At 44.9% G+C, this 23,398-nt stretch overlaps 1 protein-coding gene across 7 annotated transcripts in view; it reads right to left on the bottom strand.

Annotated features, from left to right (window-relative positions):
* The window catches only part of CEP170B (centrosomal protein 170B), a 54,096-nt gene that overhangs the window by 26,292 nt on the left and 4,406 nt on the right, over window positions 1–23,398 (bottom strand). For 4 of the 7 annotated variants that reach the window (XM_072336960.1, XM_072336957.1, XM_072336954.1 and 1 more), the window contains exons 4-9: window positions 14,831–14,920; window positions 12,042–12,120; window positions 9,793–9,851; window positions 8,324–8,462; window positions 1,183–1,284; window positions 215–691 (exon numbers count right to left, since the gene is read on the bottom strand). In XM_072336960.1, the coding sequence (XP_072193061.1) occupies window positions 215–691; window positions 1,183–1,284; window positions 8,324–8,462; window positions 9,793–9,851; window positions 12,042–12,120; window positions 14,831–14,920 (946 nt within the window). Of the gene's footprint in view, window positions 1–214; window positions 692–1,182; window positions 1,285–8,323; window positions 8,463–9,792; window positions 9,852–12,039; window positions 12,121–14,830; window positions 14,921–23,398 lie in introns of all 7 variants that reach the window. The other 3 variants (XM_072336959.1, XM_072336956.1, XM_072336955.1) reach the window with 1 other exon arrangement.

Genomic DNA, 23,398 nt, shown 5'->3' on the forward strand with positions numbered 1-23,398 from the left:
GCATCACACATTACTTCAGAACTGGGTGAAGAGCCTTCTAGCTGAGTTCAAAACCATTAACAGTCATTAAAGAAATATTCTTCATTGTTCATAGTTGGTGCAGAGATAAACAAATGCAGTGCTCCTCTAAAGGCAGAGGATTTACCACCCTTTAGTATGTTACATTTGCACAGTCAGCAGAGAACACTGCCCACATCTCAAGACATCCACTCACCTTTAAGTGTCCTCACATGAACTGGCAGGTCACTCTTGGTGCTGTACACATCTTCTCCTGGAGACTGCCGTCGAATCAGGCTTGGGTCATTCTGGACAAGCCAGTCAGCCACTTTGCTCTCTGCTGACATCACTTCTGTGTGAGCTGGTTCCTTACTATAAGGTCTTCTCTGCCTGAGCGAAAATTTAGTTACGTGATCTTTTATCTTTATTTTACCAGGGGTTCCATCATCAAATTCAATGGTGAAAGAGGCATGGCTTTGCACAACTGGGGCTACTATGGCATCAATATCCTTTGTTGGGATCTCGTGGACCTGTGTTTCTGGAGATTTTGATGGCTGCTGAAATTCTTTAGTTGGGATCTCAAAGTAACTTGGCTCCCTCCGGAAGGGAAACACAGACTGTTCTTGGGAATCTCTATAGGTAGAAATATTACCATTCAGTTCCTCATCATGTTGGGTCATCTCTTTTGATCTTTCTACAAAGGGAAAACAATTTAAATTAACAAACATTATCTGAAATACCTAAAGAAAAAAATATATCAGTTCTGTTTTGTTCTCTGGCCTCTTCACTGAAATGGGTGATTTCCAGAGACCAGTATTTCTCATATTCACTTTAACCTTACTCCCACTGATCTCCAAAGAGTTAAATACAAGTGTGTGCATACATGTACATTCTGGCAGAATCTATGTGGCTGCTGGCATTTCAGCATGCCTTTCTCATACGTATTGAATTACTCCACAATTGTTTTTAACCTCCATTTATTGTAGTGGAAACATTTTAATTTTCCCTTATCCTGGTTTCATCAGCAGCAATCCACACATAGCAATGTGCAAATACAACAAGCACAAAAAAGTGGTAATTAAAGCCTTAAAGCAGGATTATTTTGCACAAGAAAGCTAAGAAATATGCAAAAAATTTTGTCACCTTCTCCCCTCATTCTTTTCCCCACAAAATCACCTTCATTACCTGAGTAATGCTCTTCTTGCCTTCTGTCCTCCTTGTTGTTTGCATCATCCTCCCCCCACCAGGAGGGCTGCCCATAAAGAGGGGTGCGATAACTATTGGTCTCTAGGAAGAAGATTAAGAGAGATTCTCTGTGTCAGAGATTCACAGAAGTCAACTGCATGCCAAAAGCGGACAAATAACAGGATCAGATGACACTGTGTACCTGTTACACTGCAGTTATTACAACAGCAAGCTATGCAAAATAATGAGTATTCAGGTGTTTTTTTCCTTTCCTATTTCACTTTCAGGCAGATAAGGCTGACTTCACCTCCCTCCACTCCTTAATAGCTGTGATTCCCAAATACTGGCTTTTCTCTCTCTCCGGGCTCATTATTCACAGGAAGTAGAAGATTTTTCAGCAGGACAGACTACAAAATACCAACCACAAAACTTATTTGCAATTCAGGTGAAAAATGAGACTTCTATCCTGATCTTAATTTGGAAGGCTTTAGCTATGCCCTTTTTTGCTCCACCACAGACCAGGGATGCTGTCAGGCCAGGGATTTTTGCCAGCTATTCACTCCTCCCACTCTAAATGACACACATCCCACAACAGGAAATTCTTGAAGAGTTACAAATTTAGGGAAAACAGTAGAACCATCTCCTTACACATACATAAAGCAGAAGTAAACTCTTGCTCTCAAAAGCATAAAGTAGGTCAAGTGGATTGCTGCACAGTCACTGCAGGACAGAGATTCTTTCTCACGGAGATTTTTCTTCCAGAAGAGCCAGACTTCAATCACTGTCTCTACTCAAAGAGCACTTACTGAAGATCAGCACTTCCTCCCACCAACAGGTACCGGAAAGAACTGATTCACCTCTTCTTCCTTTGTCTACCATGAAACATTGTATTTTGGCACTGCCTTAGGCTGCTCCCATTTATGCTTCAAGTCAAAAAAAGAATACAGCTCAATTCACCTGCGGTAATACTCATTGTTATTTATAACTGTTTTAAGAGAGGCAAATGAAGCAGCTTTCCTTCTTTCACCTAGAGGTGATAGAGATGCAAGTACAGGTTGCGGACCGAGGTTAACACCCCAGTTTCGCTCACTGCTTCTGCCTCCCTCCATCAGCACATACTGTTACTGAACATGTCAAAGCCCAGCCACCAGCCCAAGCCACAGTTGGGATCCTACCACCAGCTGCTGCTCAGCTTGTGGCTTTATAATCACACTCTGCATGTGCCAAGCAGCCCTCACACAACCCTGCCACTCTGCATTCTCTGCTTTAATAGGGCCAGCACAGACAGCAGTTCATGGCATGAAGGAAATCAGGAGAACCAAGAGTCAAAGCAAAAAAGAAGCCTGATTTCATGTTGCTGTTTTTAAAGCTACTCAGACCCAATGGCCACTGCCTAAAGTTTGGGGTTTCTTTTCCCCTAGCTAGGACAGTTCCAGAAATGATTAAGCTTATACATTATCAGACCATAGGCAAAAGTGTTGCTGTACGGATCCAGCCCATGGGACCTTTTTAAGAGATTTTCATATTTCCAAACTAAACACACTGCTTCCCTTCACACCGAGGATCAAAAGAGATGAAGTATTACTCTCCACTCTGCCTAGAATGTGCAGAAGATAAACTGTGTTCCCATTATGTAGGCGGCCCTTGAAAGTTCAAAGGAGGAAGCATTCCTCACCATGAATAAATTGGAACTGCCAAGCATTGCGTGTCATCGCTGAAAATGGGTAAACTATTGCAGGAAGAGGGGGGAAAAAAGCAACCAACTTATTCAGAAACCTGTCAGCAAGGTGAGGAACCCAAAGGCAGGTTTGGGCTTTGCTAGGCTGACACCTGTCCTGTGAGCTGGCAGAGAGCTCTCAGCCACTCTTCAGACTCATGGAGCAGACCCACATCCCACACCCTCATGGGATCTGCTGTGCCCACTGCTTTCAGGCACACACTTCAATGCATGACCACCATCTCCATCAAGGGCTCAACACTCAAAGGGCACTTGTCTCAGATTTGATCACATAAATCTGAGGTTGTACAAATTTGATCATTTGATCATGACCAGCTTAATACTGATTTCTTTTCAGTTGCTGCTGGAATTGCTTAGTTGCTCAGCTAAGACAGCCCACATCTATACTCCAGGACAGACCTTCCCAGTTGCTGCTCCCTATGTCTGTGTCCCAGCTGCCTGCAGGACACAGAAGCTACTACAGCCTTTTGCTGCAGGGGAGAAGGCAGCTTTGAAATTAGGTCAATCCTGGTCAGACTCTTCTGCTAAGGGGGAATTTTGGGACTGCATGTAGAGCGAAAAAAGAAGGATTTAGGGGAAAAAAAAAGAGTTTGCAGAGTAATATGCCTGTTCTTCTACCTTCTCAAATTACTCCCACTAGCCTAAAAAGCCCTAATAGGTGCTTGGAAATTCCCCAAATTTCCTCTCTGACAAAAGTCAGCACAAGGCCAAACCCTGCATGCTTGCGGTTGGGCAGAGTACGTGGGGTTCCAGCAGGGCAGGAGCCACTGAGAACACAGCCTGCACACACAGCACTATGAGGGCCATGACAGAAGGCTCCCAAGCCCCAGCAGTCAGTCTGTAGGTCTGTGCACGTTCAGTGCTGTACAGAAGGGGCAGAAGGCATAGGAAGGCAGCTAAACAGATGGCAATGACAGGTGCAGGCCAGGTAGCAGCCACATATGCAGTGGTGCTGCAGGCTGCCCACTGCCAGGGATGAGTTTCAGGTAGCAGCCTCAACCTGGACCAGCAGCACATCTGCCTGTATCCTGAATCAGACGTACTGCTACATGGCCTCAGCCTGCCCAATGGATCTTGGTGTCTGCTGGGAGCTCTTAAAGGCACTGAGGCTCAGGGCTTGTTCGAGTCAGCAGCAAAGGAAGTCCAATGAGAACTAACAGTCATGTTAATGATATGAGACTTCCTCCAATTGATGGCAGCTCGTTACCACCTCCTCTCCTTTCTGTGCCAGGCTGGCCAGATGGTGCCAATTCATTCAGACATATTTCTTGGCTCATCAATTCAGGCAGACAGCCTGAAAACCATCCTTTTAGATAACTGAATTGAGGTCAGCATGAGCGTTCAGCCAGACACACACAGAGCTACGGGTGACAGTGTAATACAGGGAAAGCACTGACATGCACACATTCTGCTCCAGTCTTAGGAGCAGCCACTTAGAAGGAAAAATGAAGGTTATTAGTATAAAACAAGGGATGCCTACATGTTTAACAAGTCTAAACTAATACAGAACTATTGATCATCTGAAGAGGCACCACAATGACAGAGAATGAGTCACTTCAATGCAAGGGATGTACTTAGAAATGAATCACGGAGAACAACACAAGGGCAGGACCAAAAACACAGTCCAGGCGATGAAAAGGGAAAGCAGAAAGTCTGCATTAATGCTGCCCTCCATCAGCAAATGGGCGAAAGAGCTTTCACAATGAGCACAGCTCCTACAGCACCAGGTCTGATGGCCTTTGAAAGTGACTGCCAGGCTGGGACAGGAGTGAGGGCTGCGCTCTGCCTGGCTTCAAACAGTCTCTAGAGAGACAAAGCAACAGCAAATTTCTTTGCTGACAGAAGCACACGCAGCTTTGAAGCTGTCTGCAGCAAGTCAAAACGCCAGCATGAGAAATCCAGGTTGCTTTAAGTCAAGCCGTTTTTGATTCATTATTAATGAGGTAAAGGTCCATCTTTGGAAGATGCAGAGTGGGCTTCTTAAGGCAAGGGCCTTAGGGAGAAAGAAGGAAAAAAATTAATAATAATAATGATGATCCAGCTTTAAAATACTTTAAAAACTAATTTCTGACACCTATGTTTAAATACTGTATTTTTTTTCCTCCTCTACAAAATACAGAATCTAAACATAGCAGGAACAAACACAAAACAACTCTTTGGCTCTTCACTGCAGTGCTTATTTTGTATGTGTGGCAAGCCTAAATCCTGGACTTTTGTACCTATTGTGAGTGCACACAAATCCTGGAGGCTTTCAAATCAAGCTGATAGTCATAAATTTATCTGTACCAATTACACGATGAAACCTTCAGCATGCTGCAGGTACCACTAAACTAGCACGGATGAAAAGCAGATACACCACTGCTCTCCTACATTAAAGGCCAGGGTGAAGCTGTGTACCTAAGTAGCTATTACCATGACCTCATGGGGAAAGCAGCCAAGGACCATGGAAACACTCCACAACCCGGCACAACTCCCACTGCTCCCTGCAGACCTCAACATGGACACAGACAGGAGTGGTGAAGCAGCCACTAACCCAGCAAGGAAGGCTGTTCTATGGATCCCAGGAGAAGCTCAAGTCCTGCTCCTGTAGCTGGTAATGCCCATCTCACCCGGAAGCTGTGGGCAGCCTCCATGCCTGGTAACTCAGGCCTGCAGCAGTTATTCAGAGGTTAGTCATCAGCCTCCGTGTTATCTACTGCCATCAGCCTGTAAGGGCTTAAAACTTACAGTAGGTTCAGATCAGCCTGTGCCGACAGCAGACCACAAAGTAGCTTATCTCATCCCCCACCTCGGCTCAGGTAGCAACAGATGGGGAATGCAACAGTTAGGTGCAGCACCAGAGCTGATGGCTATTTTTAGTATTAACTAGCTGAACCGTGGGTGCTTTTCTAACTCATTGCAATATCCAACCACAGGCCCTATCAAGCTTCTTGCTTAAAAGCATCTCACAAAGACTGATGGTTTCCTGCTTACAGGCAACAAGCACCAAGAAGCCGCCTGCTCAACAGCACAAAGAACAAACGGCTGAGCTGTTTCCAATTCCCTCTGCTGGATCTCTTTATCCTCACCCCCTCACCTCCTCCCATTTCTAAGCAGCTCTAATTGTTCACATTGTTTTGTAAAACCTCTTCCCTGAAAGCCTGCATTGCCTCTGCCTCTTTTCCAGCCAGGCCCTGGGAAGCGATCCTTCTAAAGGCTTTTGTCACCCCAGACCTTGCTTTAATTAGTCAATGCAAATTCCTAAATACCTACGGGCTTAGTAAAACAGCTCTCTCCCCAAAGCCTATTTCTGCTGCCATAAGCAAGCCCTCTCCCCCTAAGAACACTACGTTCCTCTTTCCACTAATCATTTAACTTGCAGCCACTCCTCCAAGCGCCACCAAATAGCTGTGCATGTGTGCAGCAGTAGACAAGGTGAATTAGTCACACTGTAGATGAAAAAGGAACCCACTGATCATTCTGCTCACGTGACAGAGATGCTCATGGGAGAGCAAGGCACTGATTTAATGCTCAGGCTCCTTCCCCTGTTTCACGGGCTTCAGTCCAACCAGCAAAATAATTCCAACAAAACATACTGAATTCCAGCAGCTTTCAGCAGGTTAGCAGCACCTCAGACTTCTCACATCTGCCCATCAGCCCCACTGCACGTGGCATCCTTCATCACTAGCCCTCAGAAAGTGCTCACAGCCTTTTTTCATTTCGTGCTGGACCTACCGTCTACCAATGACAGATACACAATACATACCCATGAGCCACACGATGAGAAATGGGTCACCCTGATCAAGTGCCACTCCATATCCTGACTTTGAAGATTTTCCAAAATATCAATCGCTTATGCTATGTAGGTTTAAACCAGACAGTGTGTATTTTGGAAGGTGGCAAGAATAAAAATGAGAATATTCATGCAACAGAGCAGCAGCAAACACAAACTTGTTCTACCTGGACCTCACAGACCAGTGACAGGCAACACCTTCCAGAACACAGCATCCTTCATGCACAGCTGGAGAGTTCTCCACCAGTGAGGTTCACCTCTTTTCACCCTCCACAGTGTCACAGTAATCACCGACTTCATCCCTTTCAGCTCCATGATTGTGAGGCAAAGTCACAAATGCTCCATCATGGGGGGAGGGTGACCCACAAAAACACATCTAAATCAACACGCAAAGCTTTTGCAATGGGAGAACAGCAAACACACAGGTGTGTGCATTTCCCTGCACAGCTGGAGGGAACAAAAACACAGGCAAGTATAGGAGAGAAATATTACTTTGTTTCCGTATATTATGTCAGCTTAAGGGACTTCCACAAAGACAATACATAGGAGATTAAGGTCAGCCAACCCATTCCAATGAGGCATTAAAAAAAAGACCTTAACAGATTTACCTAAATTGTACACGTTTCTAGAATGCTGCTGTATCTATGAGTAGATCACCTCTCCCAAGATCCTGTCTCACTCATCGAAGCCCATCATCTTCCTCTCCCTACCCCTTCCTCAAACAGATCCATTTTGCACATGGACAGCTCCCAGTCACTGCCATTCTGGTAAGCAAAACTCCACTCCATCAGTCATTAGCTATCAGGATGCTTTAGAGCCATGTTTCTTCTTTTTTTTCCACACATCACCAGCTCTAGAAAGCCACCAGCTGACAACTGAAGCAGACAGGGAGAAAACATACCAGGGTAGCACATAAAGGAGGTTGGAAGCTCAGGAGTGGGGAAAAAACTGCTGGGGATGTCTTGGCCCACCCATGGGAGGGAACGAGGAGATCACAGAATCATAGAATTACTCAGGTTGGAAAAGACCTGAAAGATCATCAAGATGCAGGTATGAAAAAGGGTCTCTAAAGGAAGGTAGCAGTGAGTATAGAAACGTGCAACAGAAGAAATTTTTCCAATGGACATGATGCAGCCAGGTAACAAACCATCTCCCAGGTTCAGCAGTCTGTTTTGATCTCACATAACGAGGTGTTAGGAAATAAAGTAATATAAGACTGCACAAGACTCTTTCCAACAAATCCCTTGCTGCCACTTCACTTGCCTGCCAGTACCACGCTGCAGCAGCCATGCATCTTCCACTCTGAGTCACCACCTCCACTCAAACACCAGCTCATGATTAAGAAAAGAAAAATAGACCAGACAGGTGCCAAGGAACTCACCGAACCTGCTCAGCCAACAGGCTCTCCAGCATTAACAACAACAAGACATGTGTGAACCACCATACCAATTATTATTATATTTTTTTTCTCCTAAAACTGAGAATGTGAAATACTTAGAGGTTTAGGAAGACAATCTTTCGTATCAGCTTCTACACCATGTAGCACACCACACTTGCTTCTGACCCAGTGCAGTGATCAAGCAGCACTCTGACTGCTCTGAATCTTGACTAACTGGTTCCTGAGCAAATACCTGTAATTGGCTTCCTCTCTCCTTTCTCCAGCTTAGTTTGTGGGGACTCAGTGTAGACACCGTGCTCCATGGGCTGCTCCACCCTCTTCATCGCTGTGCCTTTGAAATTCATCTGAAGTTGGCTGGTGTACTTCTCGTGCTGCAGAGACATAAGAACAGCTGCAGAGTGCCCATGCAATCTGCATGGCAGCCTGTGGCAATGATAACCTCCTTTGCCCACAAACGTGGCAATGCAAAGGCAAATGCTGTGGCTAAGCTCTGACAAATAGGAAACACATCTAAGTAGAGGATAGAGAACACAAGCACCATCAGAGAGGCTTTCAGATCCCTCATCTGGAAGACAATAAATGACAGTTACAGTCTGAGAGAAGGTCACTGTAACACAGCCCCACAAATTAGCTAATTAGAAAACCCTTTAAAGAGTAAACTAAGAACAATCAGAACTTACACCATTTTCCATTCAGATACCAAATTCTGAAATCCCCTTTGTTCTTAAAACAATATTATTAATTCTTCCTGGGCCCCCATCTGCATTATCTCAATTTTTCAGCAAAGGCAATTAAGATATATTTTAATTATTTCTCTCCAAACTCACCAGTGAGGAAAGCAATGAGCCTGCCTCAGAGCAGACTCTGTATTAACTTGCAGCTTAGTAAATGGGCTAATTAAAAGTGGGTTTATTACAAGCAAATTAATAAAAGGGTGTACCCATCCAGATCACACCCCTGAGTAAAGCCAGTCATTCGTTTACACAGTCCTGGCTGTTACACTTCTGATCCTCTCCAAATCCTAAGTCTAAAACCAGGGCTAAGACTACAGCATCTGCTAGCCAACAGGTGACGCCTGGCGCTGGTGGCTGAACTCAGCTCAACAAAGGCAGCCTTCCTGCCTCTGGGGTTTGCTTTTCTGCCTTACATTAGGAGGTTCTTGTATATTTTATTACTGATACTGAAATTTTTGTTTAAAGAGCACTTTACTCTTAAGAGGACTGCTCAGTAAGGAAGACTGTGGAGCTTGAAGGCACAAATGAGATAATGGGAATAAATTAAGCAAAGTTCAATCTGCTGAAGGAAGCGTTATGGAGCTGGCCAGTGTCACCATGCTCAAGGAAAGGCAACTGCTCTCCACTCGTGGGGCAGAACTAATTCTGCTCTGCTTCACCCTGAAGTTAATACACTCACTGTTCTTTAACACATTACAGCTTTAGTCGCCTTTTTGTTGGCTGCCATGAGATCATAAATAACTTGATCTAGATGTTAGCAAAAGGGTAAGAAAGATCAGAGATGAGATAACTGGGAAGTGCATCTGCCATCAAAGTAGGGTTCTGGCAAGCCTCAATCCAAGGACAGTATAACAATGTGGATCATTTTGCTTCTGTATTTTAAAACTTCAGGCAGAACGATCGTTACTAGAGCACCGAAAGAAATGTCACCTGCACCCACATGCCCTTTGTACCCACGTGCTCTTACCTTTAACGCTTCTTCTGGGACCTTGTGTTGAATTTGCTCCAGGACATACATGTTTGAATGTACAGAACTTGTTAAGGAAACACCAAAGGAATCGGATGCAGAGAGAAATCCAGTGTTTAGTCATAAAGAAAACATCATAAAATAACAACAAGAGGTGCTGAAAGCTGCCTCAGTTGCAAAGCAAGACAGTCTTTGTTGTGTGTATTTTACAATAGAGAGTACAACTGTATTTTCTGTCAGGACCCAACTGGAGAGTGGCATGCAACAGGAGCAGGAAAGAAGCTGAGGAGTGCACAGTCAGCTTGGTACAGGATGAGGGAGCAAACAGAGCTCTGGTTCAGCTCACACCCTGCTCCCAGCAGCATCCCGGCCAAGACAGAGCAGACTTGCATAGTCAGAACAAGGCAAGGCCTTTCAGTCACTGCTGTTTCCTGGATGAAAAGTAAATCAGGTCATGAGCTGCTCTGACCTCTATGGAAGGGAAGCATTCAGCATGTCTGAACCCAGGCAATAATCCCCAGCTACACTGTGCAAACAAACAAAAATAAAGCAGAAAGAAAGCATCTGGCCATGCCATCACAAAGAACTCAATCAGGACAGCACAGCACAGAAAGGACTAAAGCCATACGATGGAAAATGTTAAAACTAAAAATAAACCAAGAGATACTGGCAGAGCATGGAGACTCCATGCAGTCTGTGAGTGGAGCTGTAAATGGAAAAAAAAGACTACTCTTATGCAATAGAGTGCAGCTGACTTGGAGGCCATGGGAGATGCTACCATCACCACTGGGCTGAACACTGTCGACACAGAAAGCGCTGCTAAGAAGCACAGCATCACAGCAGCAAAGGAGAGGAAGAGACTTAAACAGCTATAGCAGTCATGCTGAAAAAGAGCCAACTCTAAAACCTACACCCTCAAAAGCTTTCCAGTTGAGGGTAATAAATTCTACAATTCACAAATGCAATCATTCATTTCACGTGAATAGCCATGTATGGGCTGCAGGACGAAGCACTTAACTCAGCTGCTTACTGCTCAGAATTACTTTCTATAAAAAGTTTAAACCTGTATCACAGCCACTAAAATTTGACCTCAAGGTCTTAAAAAAAAGATAAATCTTTGCTTTCACCAGATCCAGGACTGCACATCTATCTGTTTAAGCATCACTGTTGCTGCTGCAGCTGAAAACTCAGGTACCTGCAGCCTGGCAAGAGCACAACAGAGGCTTAGCCTTCCTTTGAGGGTTCTGCTGGGCTCCAGCAAGGTCTGGAGTACTTCAAGGGCTAAAGCTCAAGCAGGCACACATGCTTCATCATGGATACAACAAAAGACACAAGAATGTCACCTTGGGGTCAAAGATGCACAAGAGTTTTCCAGTAAAACCTTCACCCTCCCCCCATCCTCAGAAATGTCTGAGCTGTTTTAACCAAAGGTTTCTTGCAAAAGCAAGGAAGAAGCACGGAGAAGATGCTGCTTCATAATCCATCTTGAGTGGGTTAAATTTGGAACTTAGAAGCAACTAAAAAAAGAGCATATTCTAAAAAAAAAATAAAAAAAATGATGTGATAATGCTAAGAAAAGGCAGCAGTAGGGGTCTCTACTTCTGTTGTTCTACAGCAACCTGTCAAACAGCCACATCAGGATAAAAAGGAAAGGGATGAAGGTAAAGGCATTTTAGCAGACACCAGCAGAACTCCTGCCTCTGTAAACAAAGCAGTAGCAGCAGCCTGGCCTTCCCTGATAGAGGTGACATTTGCTATTGCTAAAGAGAACCTCACTCCTGCATTTGTGGCAGGGGCAAGCTTCAACTGATAGAGCCAAGGGTCTGTCTGCAGGCTCCCAGAGCTAAATACAAAGACCTGCAAACAGTCTGCAAGCAAGCAGTTGGGAGCAATGAATGACAGCTAGATTTTACAAAAGCATATGAAACACACCTGCTCCCACACTTTTACCAGTTACAGATGCCACGAAGAGATCTCAAATGAAAAAGAAAATAAAACAAACCACCCTTCCTTTGACAGAAACCTCCTCAGTCACTACTGTCAGTGTAGTGCCTGCTTCTAAGTCCAATGGATGCATCCTGATTAATATGTTGTTTTGAATCAGGTCTATGGTGGAGAAACAAAAGCTGATGAGCCATTCAAAGGCTGCAGGAGGCAAAACAAACACCCTTAGTCATTAGCCACAATTAGCACTTTTAACCCTCCATGCAATGAACAGCACAAAACACATCTTCAGAGAGGAAGGATATCATAGCCAAAGCGAATGACATCATTTAGCTTCAGGGTGATGTACTTCTGGTCAGGAATCCTCACATCATTGACGAATGTCTGCAGAGAGGAAGCAGAGGTGTGATTTTTGACCCAGGGGTACATGCCCATCTGCTGAAGGCACTGAACACGCTCAGGGTGCACCTCTGCACAGCGAGGAGCTCAGCTCCCTGCAGACCACCAGCATGGAGCTCCCGTGGGCAAGACTGAGCACCCCAAATGTGCTTCAAAGCCAGGTACTCATCCCACAGACTGCAAACAAAGTTTTAGTCCCTGACCTGAAGATGTAAATGAGGTGTCTGAAGTCAGGAACCTTGGGTGCTCTCAGGTCTTCTCCTCCCTTCCCAAACAGCAAGGGCAGTGAAGGACAGAAATTGCTATAGCTTTTCCAACTAACTACTGAGCTGAGAATGAGCCTCTCACTCAAGAGATGCACTTGTTCACTTTTTTCTATGCTACAGACCTTACAGAGCTTAGGCCTGAAGAAACTGAATTATCCTTGTAAAAGTGCAAAAAACGTGCTTCACAGCTGAGAACAAACAACTCAGATGTCTCAGATGCCCTCACTCTGAGGGGACCCCATAAGGAACAACTCTTACAGAACAGCAGATCAAGCACTCACAGACAGCTTCCGCAGATGAGCCTGTGTGCTTTTGTAATAAGCCAGGCCAAATAAAAATAACTCAGGAACTCAAGTGAAGCAGCACCAGCATGCTGCTGGGGCTCAGGCACTCAGCAGCTGCAGATCCCAGGAGTTACCTGATCTTGCAGCAGAGCGGTGACCCAACCTCACAGACCTGGTATCTACTACAAGGTCTCTGTAGCCTCGCTACAACAACAGCTAAGCTTTGAAGAGTCAAAATCATGCTAGAAAATGAAGTAACACACTTTCATCACCAAGGCACGGTGTTCTCCTTTTACTTTCTCACCTTGGCCAACTCAAACACACACTTTAAAACCAAGCAGTAACCAGAGGGAAAAATAAATGCTGGAGCAGGAAGCTGGAACACAGGAGGTGTTGCCAGAAGAGCTGTGGAAGAGGCCTGTAATTCCAGAAGGAAAGCAGTGAAGCTGGTTAAAACACAGGCAATTTCTTATTTGCATGGAAGAAAATCCCACAGCAGGCAGATCTAGAACAAAAATAATGACTGCTGGATTTTCTGCAAAAGAAAATCCATTTTGACTGTTACCTGGGCACTTAAGCAACCCCAGTCAACTGCTTACCACAGACAGAAATGCTGTCTTCAAAAATCAAAAGACAAAAGCTGCAGAATCAGCTGCCTGAACATTATAATAAAGCAAAAATGAAAAAAAAAAATCATAGAATATCATGAACTGTATTGCCTGAAGTCATATAATGTGTTGTTGAAAAGGGGTAAAATAAATACAAAATAAAAGCAAATGCTGAGAAATGAATTAAAACCGAAGCCCCCCCAGAAGAAATTTGACTTTCCTCCTGAAAGTAAAGCTCACATGAAAACTACCAACTAAGGACCTATTTACTTCACACAAAATAAACAGAGTTTGCCACGACAGCCTTCTGCAATGAAGTCTGTTGGATCAGCTGCAGAAGACAGGCATTGCTCTCACTGCTTTCAATCCACCTTTTTAAGTGTAAGTCTATTACCAAAATGCTGTAAATTCTTATTCATGAGCCTATGAAGAAAGAGAAGCAGCAACAGGAACCTCCCGTTTCTGCAAGTAGGACTTTTGAGCTATTCTTTAATCACAGGTTGTGAAGCAAGGATCCAGGCAGGGCCCACAGTACTTAGCAGAAATGCTGACACTTCAGCAGGGCTCTCTGCCCTCAGCTATTAGGCTGAGAAGGATGACCACTCACTCTAGCTGCAGCCAGATGCCAGAGGAGGCAGAAGGGTTGATGGCTCCTTCAGCCACAGTTTTTGTACAAGTTTCTGGCTTTGTCTCATGCTTTTGTGTCAGTAATGATGGAGAGCTCCTGTTTCTAAGCTGAAAACTGTGACTGCAGTAAAACTTGTATTGCAAACATAGTGCTGTGATTCTAGTTGAGGCTTGCTCCACAAGAGGAATAGCTCCACTGGTGTATAACAACAGCCAAAGAGAGGCATGCATGATATGAGGAAAGTTTTAATTCGCACAGTGTATTAAATAATCACAGAATTCAGGTGCAAAGCCTCACCAAGATGCCTAACACGACAGCCTGAGTCAGGGTCACAACAAGGGTTAAAACTGAGGCAGGTTCTGCTCTTGTTTTGGGTTCACATCTCTCCTCAGTCTTAACACAAATCAAAAGAGGTGAAATACTAATCCTTATTATCAAAAAGAGCTGGTTTTAAATAGTTTCTCCCCAAAGAAATTAAATGGCTCATCATCTCATAAATCACTCCACGTACCGACAACAGAACTGCTAAAGGTCACCCTGCTCATGCTGTACAGCTGCTCCAGCTTCACCAGTTCAATGTTAACATCCCCAAAATGAGACAGAAAAGAACAAGAAATAGATTCAAAGAGGCTCTATGGTTTTGTGAACACCAGAGAATTCTGAAGGGGCACCAACAAGGGGAAAAAAAATAACAAAAAAAACCAAGATTAATTTATCAAAGCTTTCCTCTTCTAAGATGAGATGCTGCATAACCTCTGTCTCAGACCTTGCAAATAACTGTATCCATTTAGATTAATTTATGCCAATGGCTAGAGTAACCCTGGAGGGTCTAGCAATAGAGGGACATATAATGTTTACAGACTCAGCATCATGTGCTGGCCTCCGTTATCCCAGAGGTTTGCTACTTACCCCATTTAAGCTTCCAAGATCCTTCACCCAGTGCTCATCTTTCTCTTTGTCATAGTTGATTACAGCATGCTGCTTATCGACGCTGCGGGACTGGCAATGAAAACACAATGAATGTGAGAGCAGTCAGCCATAAGAGACACTGTTATTCACATCAACATTTATACATTAAACTAACCTGATACAGGATAAGGGGAGAGAAAACAGGAAAGATTAAATATTATTGTTACTATTTATAACCAAAGAACACAGTTAAAGCTTCCATGGTTGTTCTAAACAGTACAATATTTACATGAAAAAAATACTATGGAAAGCCATGTCAGCATTTCAGTAAGTTGTATCAATACACGCTGAAAAGAAAACATCAGTCAAATTAAAGGCCTGGGGGGCAAGATCTGATTCACTGTGAACTGGAAGAGCTCCATTTCCATAATCTGATGCTGGTGTCCTCACCACTTATGGACTTGCTGTTTGGAAGGATTTCTTCCTAATTTTCAAAGGGAAAAAGTATTTTCTTGAGTTCAAGCCAAACTCGCTTATAATGCATACTGTTCCCAGAATCACGTGCTGGAGTTGATTTAAACTCTAGGATGTTTTCCAGCTTAGAGGAAGGTTAGGTAACTGAGGATGAAAAAGCAGCTCTAGAAAATTTCAGTGTTAAGCCTGCTGTGAGGACACTGATCTGGACAGCAATTTAGTCCCAGTGGCTCTATCCCAGTGCACATTACCAAACGTCTTATCTTCAAAACACAGCGTGACACTTCAGGAGAAATACTGTCAGACCACTTCAAGGCAGAATTATTAAAGAAAAGCCTCCAAAGAGTTGAAATATGGCATAGGTGTTGTAGCTGTGAGGCAGTCACTGGAGCCATTCACCAGCAGGTGCACGCATTACCAAAATCTCCCTGGATCTCAGAGCAGGGGAAGGCATGCTGCCCCAGCAGGGAGCCCAGCCAGACTGAGCATCACCTTCCTCCTCCTGGGCACCAACCAACAAGCTCTTGCTGAAAAATAAGTCCATCCCTTTTCCCAAGCATGAACAGGCTAGTTTCCACAGCACTGCTCTCACTAAGCCATTACCCATCTCCTTGCGGGCAAGCAGAGGCAAAGACTATTTCAGGGGAATTCCTTAATGAAAACACTGAGGCTTTATCCTTACAAACTTCACTATCTGCAGGACTTTCTTCTTCCCAAGGACTAACACAGACAAGCGTTCCAGCTGCACAGCACAGATGCATACACAAGGCATCCCCATGTCCCACAGCAACCCAGTACTGTGTGTGGGTGGCTCTCACTGTCCCCAGTGCGAAAGGAAGGAGAGCTGACTAACTGGCGTAGCAGTGTTTGCTTTAGCTTTTTACAGCATTCATTTAAAGATTAACAGAATTTAAAGGCAGATCAAACCCTTTAGCCTCTCACCAAGGACTGAATGTCTTCTGAATTCAGTCCAGACAAAAAATAAAGGCAGGTTTTATTTTGCACCAAGTCACAAGTCATTAAAAAAAATAAATAAGACAGGGTTTACTTCAGGAAAGCAGCTGTCTCCTAAAAATTTGGTCTGCCCTGGACCTGACCCTGCTGTAAGCTAGCTTGGCCTTTGGACTGCTGTGTATTACAACAGCTGACTACAGCCACTCCCGGTCCCAAACCAGACAAGGATCAATGCAGAGGACAGAGATGTATTCCAGCACCATGACATTCCCGTTCATAAAAGCAGAGGTCACCAATGGGACCTATTTATGCCAGAATTTCCCATCCTCCATGAAAGTTTAGCTGCATTCAAAAGCAGTCACAGTGATCTACTGTATCCGACCCACAGTCTTGAATCTTCTCAGCACCCCTTTAAAAAGCATATTAGGAACACAAAGTGTTGCACAGCTCACAGTCCTGACTTGTCATGACTTTTGTTGTTGTTGTTGCTGTTTTGAGAAGAATTTTCTCAGTTTTGTTTATGTTAGAGCAGCAAACATCACAAGAACTGGCAGCAGAAGTTCCTAAGGGCCCGTCTCCCAGGAAACTCAACCTAAAATAACTGAAATCGCACCTTATTTATTTTGATGCAACTTGCCAAAGGTCACTCTTGAGAACCGAGGTGTGGTTTATTTCAACATCAGTCATGCTCAACATGAGCTGTTCTCTCTTGCAGTGACAGCAGCTGCCCGGAGGCTGACAGTGCTTTTGTTCTCGGAGAGGAGCAGAATCATCTGTGATGATGAACACCTCCATCCCACTTCCCAGCTAAGCCTAGCCACATTCCACACTGGCAACAGATGAGAGCACCAGCACAGACCTGCTGAAGTCACTTCAGCTCAGCAAGCCAGCGGTTTCCAATGAATGAACTTGTGAATCACAGGTGAGTTAGGAAACCAGAGCAGCCCACGGGTGCAGACTACTTCCCAGAGGTTTGCAACGCAACTGATTTCAGGCTTCTATAAACTGAAAAACTGCAATTGACTGAATACCAAGCACAGGAGGCCTTAGTTTAGAAGCACATATTTACAAGATAGTAAAGCTATCAACATCTCAGATGAGACTAAAGGGAAGAAAGAAGGCAGGGAAGGCAGGTCTGCTGCTAGGCACAAGTGATCTGGAGGCAAGAAGGCTACACTCAGAGAGAGGACACGAAGGAGGGCCATGGCCTTCTCAGCACGTCCCAACACCAGTCTTGTTAAGAACAACTCTTGGGAAAACACAGAGTATGCTTTTCTGGTTAACAACACGTACACTTGTCTGAAGGGAAAACAAACACTGATTTGTCACCATACTGAACTCATGCAGCGTTTGCATTTCCAGACATTCAAATCACTTCCTAATGTAAGGCTCTCTTGCTTCTCCCACATAATGCCTACAACTCACTGCGTTAAACATCTCGTAGGTGAAATGCACATGCTGCACGTATCTGAAGACAGTGGTATTTTACAGTTGCCTTTTCTTCCAAGACGACATTAAAGAGGAGTTATCTCCAATACCAGACAGGAACAGCATCTCCCAGTCTGCTGGTCTCAAATCTGGACCAAAACATCAGACCCCATCAGACATACAGCCAGCAGCCTGCTTGCGATTCTCAGAACTGCATGCTTCAGGTCAGCAAAGGCCTCTGCTTTGGGCAGCAAAAAGTAGCTTTTCAAATATACAGGAGTCTCCACAGAAGCAAACAGCACATCCTTTACGTGCGCTGCAAACAGCAGATGACCAGCAGCACTGTGCTTGATGAAGAGCCTGATGTATGGAGCATGACATGCAAGGCAAAGCAAGAACCTGCAGAGACACCAAGCAAAATGCACATGGAAACGAGACCAGCTAAGAAAGGCAGGAGGAAAAAATAGAGACAGCCTGCATTTCCCTACAGGGCTGGGGAGCAGACGCAGCTCAGCTGTCTATGCAGATACAGATGCTGTTTTTTTTCTCCAGCAGAATTACCATGGGCAAAAGCCTACTGCTCAGGTTTGAGATCTGGACCTCAGCCCTGCCAGTGCTGCGAGGCATCGTGGTGTTGGAGATAAAATAAACAAACAAGAGCAGTTTCCCTGTTCCTAACCACAGTCTGTTGTGCACGTCTGGCACAGGATAACTGCAGCATTCTGGTGGCAGCATGCAATAAACACTTGCTTGAATACTTTCCACAGTGAACAGGTTACAGTTCTGCCAGCGATGTGCTCTGCACAAGCATCCCAGTAAGGAAATACAAACCTCTCCCAGTGCCCCACTTTAGAAATGAAGAGATGCAGAGCCAACATCAAACAAACAACAAAACAGCCTGGCACACTGGCCTGAAACACAGCTTTTGCTCCTCAAAAGTAAAATCCCAATAACTTTTAATGATAACTGTAAACACTGGGTCTCCCTCTTTCACTGCTATGTGTTTCATAGAGTTCTGCATACCGGCAGCTTCAGTACTTTTCCAGGATATACATCAATGATTCGTGAATGCTCCATCCTGCCTCAGGCTGGCTGCAGACAAGATGTCCCTACAGAAGGCAGACTGATTGCTTCCAGGGACACGGGTTAGCTTCTGCATGATTCCACACAAGTAGACAGTCCCCTCTTCAGCATGTGCAGCCACCCTCATTCTGGAGCTGAACACATTATAGCTTCTGAGGTGCAGTTCCTGCCACTAGCTTTGCTGCAGCTAAGGTTATGGATCTGCATAGTGGATCCGCTGCAGGGCCAGGGCCTGAGTATTCATGCAAAAATAAGGCACTGAACAAAAGAAAGAAATCCCCCAGGAAAATGAAACCATAATCCCCACAGCTTGGCAAAGGGATTTGGAAGCTGGCACAGTTTCTACAACAATTTAACCCATTATTCTGGGCTAGAATTGGGTTTCGCTTGCTAGTTCCTTTCTAGAAGTGGAGCACAGGTTGAAGAGATCTAAGGGCTGGTCCTCACCTAATGCAGGGAGCACATAGCCTGCAGATGAGTTGCCTTCCCTCCATTTTGCATGGGCAAGCAGCACTTCTGGTGTGAGAGAGAAGCCTTGACATTTTCAGTACAGCTGCGTAACAGTCTGCATCAAGACTGTGGTCAGCTCCAGATATGGACAGGGTCCACTGGAAGAACAAACCCTCTCTCCAGTTCCTCATAGCCCTCCTGTCCTTTATGTCGCAGGGAAGCAACGACCTCCACTCGTGGTTTGCTGGTCCTGCCATGCTGACTGCCCTACACCACATCCCCTCACTGGGCACGGCCCTCCCATCAATTCCACAATAAGAGGCAAGAATCAAACAGCAACAGGTCTAGAATTGTCATAGCTGTTGCCCAGCAGAAGAAGAACTGCAAAGCAGAAATCTGAGGCTTCCCAAGGCCACATCCTTTCCCTTTTGCCTTCAAGACAGCTCCTTCCTTTGTGGCACCTCAGGGATGAACGTTTCAAAACCGCTGCAATTATTGACACCCAGGGACAGACAGGTGCTGGTTGACATCCTCCAGATAACTGCACAGCCCTGTCCTGACTGCAGCTTCCTCCTCCACCCCTGAGCCTCTGGGAGTGAGGTTGGGACATCAGGCCTGAGGTTTCCTATCACTCCCAGAAAGAACTTCCAGTGCAGAAAACACCTCTGTGACGGAAGGACCTGGCTTCTACACAGCAGTACATTCACCCAGAAGCATCAGAAAAACACCTACCACACTCACACCACCTGCTTCTTCCCAGTGTAGACAAACTGTGCTGCATCTATTCACACTTGTTTATGTAAATGTTTATCAAGCTACATCAGAGAGACATTGTGTTATCAAATACAGCCCGGGGAAGGTAGGACACATCAGGTCAATGAAACCTTAATTCGACTACTAGTCACACACACACACAGAGCTCATAACTACACTGTGTTATTTGCAGAGTGCACTCTATACATCATGAATTGAGCATGGGACAGATCTTGTAGGGGTAAAACTACAGGATAACGGCACAGGAATAGATTATACCTTCATGCCTATGTACAAAGGACAGAAGCAGGATCACAGCAGACAGTCTCCACACTAACTGCTTTGCACTTATAAACATTTGATGTAGCAGCCATAGGAATGCTCTTTCAATGCCTAGGATGCTTGTAATTGCCTAGCTTTTTACCAAAACAAGCTAAAAAAAGGAGGAAGTCTATTCAAGCAGCATCAAGTTAGCATTTATGGCATTTGCCAGAACCTCGTGGTAGGGGCTTGTGAAATGAACTGACTGATAGCACAAGCAGCACATGATCCCCCATATGGACCAGTGACAGAGACTTGGCTGGGAGCTTCTATAGCTATTTGCTGACACCAGAGCAACAGCAAGACTAGAGCCCACTTCAGGCCCAAGGGAGATGCTGCTCCCCAATTTCACACAGCAATGCCCACCATCTTCACACTGAGCTGCTCGTGCCCTACGCTCACCATGCTCTATACCCTGCAGATTCCCCTCTCTGTGCTCCTCCTCTATGCACGCACACAAACCTTCTTGTACCTGCTCAACCCAGCCTTAATCTGTAAGCTAGCTGCTGTAAAATAGAAACCCGCTGACCAAAATGAGCACAGAGACAGCAATTAGCTCCCTGAAACATAAACTGTAGGAAGTTGAGCATGTACTGTACCAGCTTTCTAGATAGCTGTTTGACCACAGCCCAAGTCAGGAAAGTGGTCTAGATGCACCTTGATCTAATCTAATGTAGAGCAGCTGTTCTCACACAGAACAATTACTTAGCCCGGAAAGGACCATAAAGCCCACCCTCCAAGCCCCTGCCATGGACTGGTTGCTCCCCACCAGCTCAGGCTGCTCAGGATCCCATCCAACTCAGCCTCAGGTACCTCCAGGGATGGGGCACCCACAGCTCTCTGGGCAGCAGTGCCAGGGCCTCAACGCTGTCCAAGCAAAGAATTTCTTCACGATATCTAATCTAGATCTCCCCTCTTTAAGCTTAAAGCAATCCCCCCTTGTCCTATCATTATTAAGCCATGTAAAAAGTTCATCCTGCTCCTTATAAGCTCCCTTCAAAAACTGGAAGGCTGAAATGAGGTGTCCCCAGAGTTTTCTCTTTCCCAGGATTAACAAGCCCAGCTCTCTCAACCTTTCTTCACAGGAGAGGTGTTCCAGATCTCTGGTTATTTCTGTGGCTCTCCAGACTGGCTCTGACAGTTCTGCATCCTTCTTCTCCAGGTCCCAAGCCTGGATGCAGTACTCAAGATAGGGCCAAATAAGGGCAGAGCGGAGGGGGACAACCCCTCCCCCACTCTGCTGCCACCCCTCTTTTAGTGCAGTCCTGGATGCAGTTCACCTTCCAGGTAGCAAGAGCGAACACTGCCTCATGTCCAGCATTTTGTCCATCAGGACCCCTAAGTCCTCCTTTGCAGGGCTGCTCACATTGAGTTCTTCCCCCTCTCTGTACACCTATCTGGGGTTGCCTCAACCCAAGTGTAACACCTTGCACCTGTCCTTATTGAACTTCATTCCATTCACGTGGGGCCACTTTTCAAAGCCTGTTGTGGGCACTTTGGATAGCATCCCTTTCTTCTGTTGTGTCAACTGCACACGGCTCAACTCGGAGTCACCAGTGAAGCTGCTGAGAGTACACTCAATACATACCACTGCGTCACTTATAAAGATGTTGAAACATCACTGGTCCCATGGGAGATGCCTGGGGGACACCACTCATGACCGGTCTCCACCTGGACACAGAGCTGCTGACCACATAAATATCAGCCTTGTGCATCCCTGCACCTAGCCCAACCTGTCCTCCAACCCATAACCTCACCAACCACACTCCCAATGAAACATTGCTAAGAAAAATGTCTGTAAGCTCTTCCCACTGACTGTGAGTGACCTTCAACCTTGTCCAAAGGTCTGGAACTCAGCCAAACACATTCAGGTTATCAATGAGAAAACCCATCACCACTGACCTGGGTATTCCCCCTTGAAAAAGCATCACTTCCAGCTCTGCAGCACAAGAACTTCAAAGAAAGGTTAAATATACTTCTAAATAGTTTACATGAGGAAAGCAGCGTTTTCCTCAGACTCATTATAAGACTGAAGAAAGGAGCTGATCTATTCCAGAATACTCTGCCTAAAGCAGATGCCTGGAACATAAACTCGCACCTTAAACAGCTAGAAAGTTTAGCAAAGTTGTAAGCAACTGAAAGCAGAGGCTCATAATAGGAAGTGCCAAGCTGTCCTAACTGACAGGCAGGACAAAGGCCACACCTGAAACAGAAGCATCACACCATCTGCACCTACTCCAGCTGGAGTACATACTGATACTGCAAGAGCGTGCCCAACCGCTGCTCTACAGGGAGGGAAAAACACAACAGAACGTTGCTTAAATGTTTTCCTTTCTCATTTCTTTTTTCCCAGTAAACACCTCTCTTTTAAACAACAACAAAATCATGATGCTGCTCTCCTTTTCATTAAATATTTACATCTAAGAAAAATGTCAGACATGCTTTATTTGGGGGAGGGGGAGGTTTCAATGGTTACACGAAAACTTTGCACTCCATAAACGTTTTGCTAATGCAAGTAAATATCCATGGCATTAAGCAAACGATCAAAGCTGATAAAGCTGGCAATTACATTTCACATGAAAAATGCAGTGGGGGGAGGGAGTTACTTCACTCTACATTGTTAAAAACGAAAAAAACCACCACAACAAACCACCAATACAACTCTTTCTTTAAGGAGAAAAAGAAGGAAATAAAGAAAACATGTTTTCAGAGAATTCCCATCTTCCTTAAGCTTTATGAAAAACCTGCTAGTACAGGTTTATTAATTAGTTAGGTTTATGAATTAGTTAGTAATTAGCAAAGGTTGAAGTTTCCACACGCTTGCTGTCTTGATTTACCTGAGGGGAGCAAATGAGATCCTAAAAGGATTTAAGTTGAGATAGAGAGCAGAATGGAGCCCTTGACTACGTGTAACAACACAGTGCATGCCAAAGCACACCACGCAGCATTGCCTCCATGCATTAATATTCAAACTCAATGTAAATCTCACGTTTACTTGTACAAGGATCTTTACAGTGCTGAGAAAACCTTTACAATATTTCTAATCCTATTCTAATCTTAGTAGGCACACAGGATTTCAAGGCAGATTGTTTCCCCACTATCAAA

Source organism: Excalfactoria chinensis, chromosome 5, assembly GCF_039878825.1.
Source record: "Excalfactoria chinensis isolate bCotChi1 chromosome 5, bCotChi1.hap2, whole genome shotgun sequence".
Taxonomy (NCBI): Eukaryota; Metazoa; Chordata; class Aves; order Galliformes; family Phasianidae; genus Excalfactoria; species Excalfactoria chinensis.